This window comes from Papaver somniferum, chromosome 4 (genome assembly GCF_003573695.1).
Source record: "Papaver somniferum cultivar HN1 chromosome 4, ASM357369v1, whole genome shotgun sequence".
NCBI classification, from domain to species: Eukaryota; Viridiplantae; Streptophyta; class Magnoliopsida; order Ranunculales; family Papaveraceae; genus Papaver; species Papaver somniferum.
In genome coordinates, this window is record NC_039361.1 from 27,811,633 (window position 1) to 27,823,350 (window position 11,718).

The 11,718-nt window shown below is 42.8% G+C and overlaps 2 protein-coding genes across 2 annotated transcripts; both read left to right on the forward strand.

Annotated features, from left to right (window-relative positions):
- The first annotated feature begins 897 nt into the window (after positions 1-897).
- On the forward strand, positions 898-1,931 carry LOC113273660 (expansin-A7-like). Its single transcript, XM_026523305.1, has 3 exons — positions 898-1,002; positions 1,156-1,471; positions 1,616-1,931. The coding sequence occupies exons 1-3, from the start codon at positions 903-905 to the stop codon at positions 1,929-1,931; spliced, it is 732 nt and encodes a 243-aa protein (XP_026379090.1). The 5' UTR covers positions 898-902.
- A 3,056-nt stretch (positions 1,932-4,987) lies between these two features.
- LOC113273661 lies at positions 4,988-6,339 on the forward strand. The gene has a single exon (XM_026523306.1). The coding sequence runs from the start codon at positions 5,190-5,192 to the stop codon at positions 6,123-6,125; it is 936 nt and encodes a 311-aa protein (XP_026379091.1). The 5' UTR covers positions 4,988-5,189; the 3' UTR covers positions 6,126-6,339.
- The last annotated feature ends 5,379 nt before the right edge of the window (positions 6,340-11,718 follow it).

Here is an 11,718-nt window from a genome sequence, read left to right on the forward strand (position 1 = left end):
CACTTAAACTATTTATTTGCTTGTTCAGAATCGGCTTCCTCAGCTCGTTGATGACACATAAATGTGTAATGAACCTGAATTATTTTGTGTCGAGTTTCTAATTTAGTTAGTAGTTAATTACTGTATTCATAATTTCGGCTGCAGTTCTTCTATATTATTCGTTTATTTTCTTATGGGAGGAGGGGGTGCATTTAGACACTTAGAGCATTACTCTCACGTCTTCAACCAAAAAACTGAGAGCATTAGTGCTGAGGAGACGATTCAGATTTTCTTTCAGTCCCACAATATGAAGTTGTTATTCTCACGTCTTAGACCTATAGTGTATTTTCTTCTTTCCTCTGGTACATGTCTTTGATCATACTTAATCATTTCTTTCTAAAATTTCCAAGTTTCATTTGTCTAATTCGCCTATAGCCCATCATAAATGTCAACTCATGCGGGAATGGGAACTAGGAAACAAAATTTTCAAACATACTGAGCCGCCAACACTACCGTTGCAGTTTTATTTGTAATCCTCGTAAAATTTGTTAATTCCTACTAGTTTACAAGTTTTGAAAAATGCTCGTGAGTGGTTTTGGACAACACTGGAAAATGTCGACAGTTAGTTTTACAAATTTCTCTTCAGGGAAAGCACGTTATAGAAAATGACAGGTGACAATGGGGGGACGTACGTACCGTTCGTGAGGGTCACTAAGGCCTTGCGTATTTTATAAGTCAAAGCATGACTAAAAATGGGTTCGTTAATTATATAATAGAACCAACATTTTGTAAAATCCGTTGCATCGAAATCAAGTTCCGTGAGCTTATTTTGGTACCTTCTGACTTTTGTTTCTGAAACCATGGCTGCTTCCATTCAGCCATGGAATCGCACTTTCCTTTTCATCACAATAAGCTTCTCTGTGATGATGATCATGGAATCAACGGATGCCATGTTCCAAACAAAACCATGGTCGTATTCTCATGCAACATTTTATGGCGATGAGACTGGACGGGAAACTATGGGTACGTGTACCTCATCGATTTTTCTCATGTGCACAAATTTTACTTTCTTCTGTTTATATTTTCAAAAAAATTACTGCTAGCTAGAATGAAATTATTTGCAACAATTCTAAAACGGCTAACCGATAACATTCATGATTTTTGGAACTATGTCAGGAGGGGCTTGCGGATATGGAAATTTGTTTGCCAGTGGATATGGACTTGCTACTGCAGCATTGAGCTCAACACTATACAAGAATGGCTTTGCTTGTGGTTCTTGTTTTCAGATAAAATGTACTAACTCTAAGTGGTGTAATCCGGGAACACCATACACAACTGTTACTGCTACAAACCTTTGCCCTCCTAACTGGTACCAAGATAGTAACAATGGTGGATGGTGCAATCCGCCCCGAGCCCATTTTGACATGGCTAAGCCTGCTTTCATGAAAATTGCTCAATGGAAAGCTGGTATCGTTCCTGTCATGTATCGCAGGTACTTACAAAGTTCTTTTCCTTCTAAAAAGTTATAAGCATTGTTCTTAAATTTAAGAAAATTTAATCTCCACCTGTGCCCCTAGCGTTCAAGCAGCTAGATTTAAACCCTCGACTTAATTTCATCGGATTTGAACGCTTGCAGAGTTCCATGTGCGAGGAAAGGTGGTATGAATTTCTCATTTCAAGGAAATGGATATTGGTTATTAGTATATGTAATGAATGTAGGAGGAGGAGGAGATATATCACAAATGTGGGTGAAAGGAAGTAAAACAGGCAAATGGATCAGTATGAGTCATAATTGGGGTGCATCATACCAAGCATTTGCAGTATTGGGTGGACAAGCACTTTCGTTCAAAATCACTTCTTATTCTACTAAGGAAACTATTATAGCTTACAATGTTGCACCTCCTAATTGGAGCACCGGTATGACTTATAAATGTTCTGTCAACTTCCGTTAGTAATCTAATCGGAGAAAAGATATAGAGAAACTTCATTTACTTATAGAATTTTCATGTAGAAAATTTCCAACATTTTCTTGAAACGAATGTTTCTAATGGATACCCAAGATAAACTTACATCTTGTGTTGTTTTTTGTTGTTTCGATCTTCTTTCTTTGCGTTGTGTTGTTTATAAGTTTCTGTTTGTAATTTTCATTGTACGATATAACTTGGACAAAAATGTGAAGTCTAAACCCAAATTTTATGTTTCATACATCTCCATTAGTCCATTGATACAAAGAAATGCTCGACTTGTTATTTTCGGGAGTAGGAACTCGCTTCTCCGGTAACAGCAACAAGAGTCACTTAAGGAACTCTTAACAAAAGGTTTCGACTCTTGAAGATATTCGCCTGGGATAAACCTTTAAATGGACTTAATCAGAGCAGAGTAAACCGTTGTGGGCTAGAAACTGGCTATAAGTATAAGGGCTTACGACTCAAACTTGATCTCCCATTGCCTGCAAGAGAACTTCCTCGCCTAAGAGCGTTCACAATGGACGACTAAACCCAAATATTTGGTCCAGTGGATAGGCGTAGTGGGACGGACCATCGATCAAAATTTGATCAAAGACTAAAATCCAGACCAAATTTGGTCGGCGACCAAGACCAAACCCAAATATAGTCGGGCGTTTATATAGTCCACGCCCCATCACCAGGCGGACGTATAGTCCACGTCCCACCCCAGGCGGACATATAGTCCACGCCCCACACCAGGCGAACGTATAATGCACGCCTGTTTTTTTTTTCTTTTGTGTGGGGGTGGTTTATACCTCCGCCCCACTCTTTACAAATTTCAAATGCATGGGGAGGGCTTAATACCTCCGCCCCACTCTTTACAATTTTTTTTTTCTCTTTTTTGAATTTTTATGCACCGGGCGAACGTATAGTTCCCGTCCTACACCAGGCGTTGGTATAGTCCACGCCCCACACCAGGCGAACGTATAATGTATGTCTGACCAAATCTAGTTTTTTCACCGTAGTGTCACACACCAGACTAAACCCAAAAATTGATCCTTTTTTCCCTCTTTGGTCTTTGGTTATACTCGCACCACTGCAGTTGCTCTAAGAGACTTAAGGGTTTGAGAGACTTTGCCCTATCCACTACTCCTTATCCAATAGATGGAAGGTTTTATCTTTGTCCTGGTACTGGCTCTGTAAGGAAAATATAAGCATACCGTATTCGATCTATGCCTCCTGTTTTAACTGGACTCGAAAAGAAGACAACCTGAAAACGAGAGCAAGAAAAACGCCGATTGAAGTATCTGATTCAAGAATGTTAATCGATCGCGATGAGTAGTGCCCCATGACAAGGATTGTATTTTATGTATTATCTCCGCACCTGGATACACCAAAAGCGAAAATTCTGAGTGGACCTGAGGTGGGGGTGGGGTTTTTTAATAGCAAAAATTCTGGACGGACCGCCTTTTTAAACTACCTAAAAGTCGTATAGACTCAGGACACCAAAAGCGGCCCCCTGTTTTTGCCAGAAGGGTGGGATCAGGGGATGGAGCTACATAGAGCTCAAGGGTGGCTCCCGCCCCCTATTTTTTATTAATTCGTTAAAAAAAATTTAAGTTCTTATAAAAAAAATTAATTAACAGGTGCTATTCACATCTCTATTTTCCACCTCCCTACTTTGCTCCCTATTTCCCTCCAATCAAAACGCCATATCTGAGAAATGGTGAACCCCACCTGTACCTGAATGTGATTCAAATCCTAAATGTGTGGTGTAGATTGGAGGGAGCAGAATAGAGAGGTGGAGAATAGGGAGGTGAATAGCATTTTCCCCCTAAATATGTTTATTGTGGATTAACGCCTGGTAACAGAATTCTGGCTCCGTTCCTGGGTGGGACCCACACAATTCCTCTGTCTATACAGTTTTTCAGTGGTTCAAATGGACGGTCCATCCAGAACCACTATTTTAATAGTCCGGGTGAAATCTACTGTTATTGTTAATATAGATTTAGCTTTCCTGCCTTGTGATTTGACTCCTAAAGAATTAACTACTGGACATTTGATTGAAAGATGCGATTTAGAGAATGAACTACTGGACATTTGCTTCTCATCCAATCTTTTATTTCTCTTTAAATGGTGGTAGGGAACTGGCAATCTTGGTTCACTGATTATATATCCATATAATTATGGGGTTTTGAAGCCTTGTAGTGAACCTCAAGTTAATTATAACTTAAAATGTTAGAGTGGAAATGAAGAGTTTGATCATGACTAAACCAACATTTTTGATCTTCCTTCGACATTATACGCTCTTAAGTGCAGCTTGAAATCTAAATCAACTTCTGTAATCATCCCTTGAATTAGCCATACGCAACATCAACAAATTTTAGCAACCCTATCCCCCATAATGAGAAAAAAGGAAAAATTATGGCAGGCCGCAGGCATTCCAATATGTGAATGCTTTGAAATGATTTTGAGTTTTGCATGAAAAAAGTCTCTTGACTAGATGATGCTAAGTCAAGGCACCGGTAGACCGGAGCTCTGCACAACTTTTGCCTTGTTGAAGCAGCATCAACCCCTCCTTATCTAAAGAAAAGACCATTCAAATACATCAATCAAATATGCAACCCATAAATGGGACCAAAAGTGGGAAACAGTTATGAACACACCCAATGTTTTGCACACCAAACAGGGAAAGAAAGAGGGGTTGAAATCTAATTTGTTTCTTAGAATCTTAGGCACGCTTATAAATTGTCATCATATGACCCAAATCATAACCCCTACCAACTGTTAAACTTTTTTCCTTCCTTTAGTTGAAAATCAAATATTAAGAAACAAAATATTCTACAAAATGCATAAAATAATCATCCAATATGGCTCTTGTGGGACAACAATGATCATTGGATAAGAGTCAAATTCTTCAATTTAAGCCGTTCATTTAATGTTTCAACGGTCTCGATTCATCGAACCGCTGCCGGTTGAAGTCCTGTAAGGATAACAAAATCATGATCCACTCTTAAAAGATGGAAGCGTGCTAATCCCAAGCACTCAAAAACCAACTAAATTTATGTTCACTCCCAAGTCTCCCAACTTCATACAAAATTTAGAAACAATATCAATTGTTTCCTTTCTTGCTTTGCTTTCCTATTTTCCTCATTGTTTCAAAGATTTCCAGATTTCAATCCTTTATCTCTTCTCCCCTTGCAAAAGATTCTGGATTCTACGAAACTCAAATCTGAAACAATCGCAAACCATTATTAGAGTCGCATGATAAAATTCTCATCATCTCAAATGGGCACTTTTTTTGCCATCAATATAGCTATTCTCTTCATGATTTCTTGCATGAATTGTGTCGATTCTACGGATATTAGACCCGCTCTTGATCGAGTTCTCGGAGATTATGCTTTAAATTATTATAACAAAGTACTTCGCAAGACGGGTTCTTTATACACAATTAGTTTACCGAAGGATCTCTCGAGTGTGAAAGCCGATATGGTAAGGTTCAGGTGCGGCAGTTTGAGAAGGTATGGTGCAAGAGTTAAAGAATTTCATATTGGAATGGGAATTGCAATTGAACCATGCATGGAAAGAGTAGTATTAGTTAGGCAAAATTTGGGTTCGAATTGGTCTGATATCTACTATAGAAATTACAATATTTCGGGTTATAATCTGGTGTCACCAATCCTAGGCCTTCTTGCGTTTGATGTGAAGTATGATTCAAATTCTACGGCAAACTTACTAGAAGTTGGAATCTTCGCGGAACAAGAACCTATTTCCATTGATTTTTCAAATGTTACAAAAACTGTCAAGAACTCTATAAACAAGCCATTATGTGCTAGTTTTGGTAGGGATGGCAGGGTTAGTATATCCGATCAGATTTCTTCCAATATTTGCTTAACGGGGAAAAATGGGCATTTTGGTTTGGTCATTGAAACGGCGACGCTACCGAAGACGGGTAAGTTAAGTGAATGGAAGATCATAATTGGAAGCACAGTTGGTGGTGCAATTGGTGTGTTGCTATTAGGATTGCTGTTTGTTGCTATGATTGTTAAGGTGAAAAAAAGATCTCAAATGGTTGAAATGGAACGAAAAGCTTATGAAGAAGAAGCGTTGCAAATCTCAATGGTTGGACATGTTAGAGTTCCAATTGCAGGGCCAACAAGAACCCAGCCAAATCTGGAACATGCGTATTCTCCTCCTTGATAACTCAAGAACTTGATTTTAGAGAATTGTAAAAAGTCATTCAGCTTTATTTATTTATTTATTTTTTTTTTTGTATAATCTTTTTAGAATTCAGTCCAGAAAACTTCATGTGCTATATAATTTTCCAATTTCGATGGAATTCATTGGATTATATGAATTGGTATCCCTCCACACTTTTGGCATTAACCTTTCCAAGGGGGGAATTCCATGTGAATTTCTGGACCGCTTTAATTTTTGCTATATATGTACCTCTTCTACCTGCATCCGCGAGTTCAGTTAAAAGACAACCTTTCGGCTTTCGCAGGGGGTGCCTTTGCTAACCTTTTCCTCTTTTGTTATTAGTGGTCTCCTAATAACAAATGACAATGTTCTAGGTAGGATTAATCCAAATAACAAGCTTCTACGAAGTTGCTCTTCACAGGTGTTTATTTTATTTTTTATATAGGCATGGAGTCTATTACACATATGTAAGTGCCACGGGTTCAAACTATCCAAATCCAACAGCCAATCCTGACAATGACACTATGCTTCACAACACAGTTCAGCCAACTCGTCCTTAGCCAATTTCTTCACTTCTTGGCCAAAACTCTATTCAACCTATACTAAACAAAGGTTCTATTTACAATCTTTTCATGTCAATAAACTAGCACACACACTCCGCTTGATGCATAAAACAGTAAGCCAAAACAAACGGACAAATACACCATCAGAACTTAGTTTTAATATTGGTCGAAGCCTTATTATTACTGCACACTTAGGGTTACACAAACTCTTCTTGTTCTGGACACCCAACCCATCACAAGATCAGGCTTATATAGCCTTACAAAAGCTATATACAAGTAACTGACTAGCGGTTCCATATTTACTTTACAAGGCAGTTGGCTAACCGTGCCGACTTGACCAACTACTCTCCTAAAGCCAAACAAACAGTTCCTAGCCTTAGAAACACATAAAGCAAACATTCCTTCTGTGTAACCAACTTATAACCGTCAAGGCCATGTGCGCGACACATGTCATCTAGCCTTGCTGCGCCATGATATCTTTTGACAGCCAAAGTACGACCATCATAGCTGAAGACCATTCCCCCAAAAATGCAAGTATGATAATGCAAGTCTTTCTTGCATGCCTACACGCCACATGCATACGGGTTACCTAATCTCGCATCTTTAACCATGCCCAGTCCCTGTTTGGCTGATGCCTTGGCCTATCTTGCAACTCTGGATGCACCATGCATATTTGGCCTATGTCATGTTGCAAGTATCGCACCACCTTGGCGCTTTATTACTAGGTCACTTGACCGACCGGTCATAGACCTCCCCCACCAGCTGAACTCGACGCCCTCATCGATTCTTTTTTCTTTAGGTAGGCATGAATTTGTTCTTCAAATTTCCACAAGGTAGTATCGTTCTCCCAAGAAGCTTCAGAGTCTGGTAAACCATGCCACTTTACTAAATAATAATCTATTCTTCTTGCTTTGCCCCTCAACTCGATCATCAAGTATACACTTGTTTGAGGGTGAAAACGATTTCTGCTGATTTCGGTAATTTCGGGTGTGTGGGTGAGAAACGAGTTTAAACCCTAAACAATGCATTGCAATGGAGTACTTTAGATTCGAGAGATCAATCTGTACAAATCCGGCTTAAACCAAGAAATGGCCGTTCCATACTTGTTTCGGTCAAAAAGTGAAGAAGAATGGGTTGGTTTTGGGGAGGGAAGCGAAGAAAGTGTTGAGACCAGGTTGCTTCTGGAAGAGTAGTTGTTTCACGACTTGTATCAGAAAATGGGAAGCTCACAGATGGAAAGCTAGCGAATGTTTCTGAGTGTTGTATTGCTCCTGACTGAACTTGTTGTTCGGTGGAAATAGGTAAGACCTATTTATACCATTCGAAGTGAAACGTACTCTGGTCTCATTAAGGAATGGAAAAAATGGGTGAGTAAATGCGAGGAGGTGGTAACCGTTAACGCATGGCATTGATGTTCCATAAAAGAGAACGTTTCACCATTACTCCCTATATTTACTAACCGCCTCATCCTTATGACACTTCTTTATGACGGGCGTAGTGTACGCCGCATGTTGTAAACCGCTAAACCAATACCCAAAGAGGATCCCCCAGTTTGTGATATGTGTTGATGTCTCGAATGTTTTCGTGGGAAACATGTAGCATATTGTTGTCGCCTGGCAAGTCAGTCTTGGGAGACTTACTGGCTTGGTGACCTTCGACGGTCGAGATTTTGCATCTTAAGAGGAAAGGTAGTCGTTGATTGTCGCAGGCTTTCGTTTTTCGTAGCCGCATAGGGAAGGCCAGCATGGTGGCACGGCAAGGTTGGCATGCCATTGGCATGACATACCTTGGCGCGGTTTGGCGTGGCCAAATTAGGATTTTGGGTCAAAGGTTACCATGCGTTGTCTGGTAACCTTGGACGGCTAGGATTTGCTCTTGGAATTGAAGGGCGACCGTTGATTGTCGCACGCCTTCGTTTTGGTAGCCGCATAGGGAAGGCCAGCATGGTGGCGCATCAAGGTTGGTATGTCATTGGCGTGGCATGCCTTGGCGGGGTTTGGCGTGGCCAAACTAGGGTTTTGGGTTACCATGCCTTGTCTGGTAGCCTTGGACGTCTAGGATTTTCTTCTGGGATTGAAGGGCGGCCGTTGATTGTCGCACGCCTTTGTTTTGGTAGTCGCATGGGGAAGGCCAGTATGGTGGCACGGCAAGGTTGGCATGCCATTATCATAGCATGCCTTGGCGCGGTTTGGCGTGGCCAAACTAGGATTTTGGGTTACCATGCGTTGTCTGGTAACCTTGGACGGCTAGGATTTTCTCCTGGGATTGAAGGGTGACCATTGATTGTCGCACGCCTTCGTTTTGGTAGCCGCATAGGGAAGGCCAACATGGTGGCGCGGCAAGGTTGACATGCCATTGGCATGGCATGCCTTGGCGCGGTTTGGCGTGGCCAAACTAGGGTTTTGGGTTACCATGCGTTGTCTGGTAACCTTGGACGGCTAGGATTTTCTCCTGGGATTGAAGGGTGACCGTTGATTGTCGCACGCCTTCGTTTTGGTAGACGCATAAGGAAGGCCGACATGGTATAGTGAAGCCGCGGATTTGGAATGCCATGAGCGCATGGTGTGGCTCGCATGGCTAGGGCCAAGGCAAGGTGCGTTTGTCTTGGCATAGTGGGGCCAAGGGCTTGGCATGCCGTTGGCACATGGTGCGGCTAGCATGGCTAGGGCCACGGCAAGGTGCGGTTGGCTTGGCATGGTTGGGACAAGGGCTTGGCATGCCGTTGGCACATGGTGCGACTAGCATGGCTAGGGCCATGGCAAGGTGCGGTTGGCTTTGCACGATGGGGCCAATGGTTTTGCATGCCGTTGGCACATGGTGCGGCTAGCATGGATAGGGCCACGACAAGGTGTGGTTGGCTTGGCATGGTGGGGCCAAGAGCTTGGCATGCCGCTGGCACATAGTGCGGCTGCCATGCTTGGCATGCCTTGGCCCAGAGATGTGGCTGGCATGGTTTGCCATTGGCACAGTGGTGCGACTGGCATGGTTGGCATGCCTTGGCACGGTAGATGTGGCTGGCACGGTTTTCCATTGGCACAGTGGTGCGGCTGGCATGGTTGGCATGCCTTGGTGCGGTAGATGTGGCTGGCACAGTTTACCATTGGCACAGTGGTGCGGCTTGCATGGTCGGCATGCCTTGGCACGGTAGATGTGGCTGGCACGATTTTCCATTGGCACAATGGTGCGGATGGCATGGTTGGCATGCCTTGGCGCGGTATATGTGGCTGGCACGGTTTTCCATTGGCACAGTGGTGCGGCTGGCATGGTTGGTATGCCTTGGCGCGGTAGATGTGGCTGGCACGGTTTTCCATTGGCACAGTGGTGCGGCGGCATGGTCGGCATGCCTTGGCGCGGTAGATTTGGTTGGCACGGTTTTCCATTGGAACAGTGGTGCGGCTGGCATGGTCGGCATGCCTTGGCGCGGTAGCATGAGAATTAGGGTTTCGGCATAGGAGAAGTCAATGCAAAGGGTTCTGACGTGGAACGACCCGTGTAGAAAAAGGTACCCCAGTAATCTTACTTAAGCATGCTGATTTATTCAATAAATGTGCTAATGGTAAATAAATGCGCTAGAGGTCATGGTGACGTCATGCCAGATGCATAGTTTACGATTTTAACCCTAAGTTAAAAACCACCATCAACATTAAGTCCCCTGCTTAGCTCGGAACATGAGCGTTGTTGCAAGGTAAGCATAAGATGATGACAGGATAAGACGAAGATTGAAACAATAAAGTCACGATAAGATGGTCATGAAAGTCCGACTAACCTTTTTCGAGAGATAAGGAGAGTTTGTGCTTCCCGTATTAGCGGCCTTATATAAATCGTAATGGTGGTGCAGACCGTGAAGTGGTGAGATGAAAATCGTCAGCTTAGTCTCGTTGTGTAGAACTTTGGATGGGTTTGGGAACATCATGACGCTGGCTCGGCGAGTTGTTGGTGTTGGTGTGGCTTGGAAGGGGGCCGCATGCATTGTGCTGGCCTGGACTCGGTACGGCGTGAGTGCGGGAATGGGCTTGGTCGATGACTAGGTGTGACAAGGCGTGACGCGGACGACCTAGCGTGGTATAGAATGGCGCGGACTTGGAGAGGCAAGCATGGCGGACGGATTTGGCGAGGCAATCATGGCGGACGACCTTGGCGTGGTGATTTGTCTTCGCGGTCCCGATTGCCTCTTTTCCTTACTTGACTCGAATAGGAAGTCATTTCCTTATTCAAACTCCCAAATATCACGCTTATAAAAGGGGGACGGCCTCTCCTTTTTTCACACCTCTATTTTTTTTACTTTATTCTGGCCGTGTGGTGATAGAAAAGCGGACGAGCGAATCCCAGGTATGTCTTTCAACACTTCCTCTTTAACTTATTTTTCTTGTTTTTTTGTGTTAGTGCAAACCCTAGTTGTAGTCACACCTTTTCATGAACTCGTAGAAAATTTGTCTTCCTGTGTTGGTATGAATCCTAGCCGTAGGTATGCTTTGCACGAAGTTGTAGTAACATTTAGGTGTAGATACCGTTGTTGATGGTGGATTTTAGTTCAGGGATAAAATTGTAAAGGCCGAAATTATGCGCTAACATCCTGCAAAGGATAAAGCCACTGATAAAATGGTGAATACTTCCTCAATATAAACTTCTAGCATTATCAATTAATGCATGACCAGCCTTGTATTTTCTGTACTGCTCCACTCTCATTATTGGTACGGCATGACGGCTGAGTGTTTCTCTCAGCGGAGAAACACGAATCTCCAAGCGTTAATAATGAAGCATATACGAAATACCCGTACAGGCTGCAATTCTCGGAGTGTTATACTAACCCGATCGAGCATCTGGACTGTCTACGTCAGTCTTGGAAATAATCACGACCACACAAGTCAGCCACATAGGTTCAAAGTCACGCCTGACAAAATAATCACCAAACGCCAGCCCAGAATGGGATATCCAGATTGGTGTGGAGCATCTTGGAAAAGCTCGTGCGCACAAGACCGCCTACGGCAGTCTCAAATTCATCATGACCGTCCAACTTCACCAGCATGGTT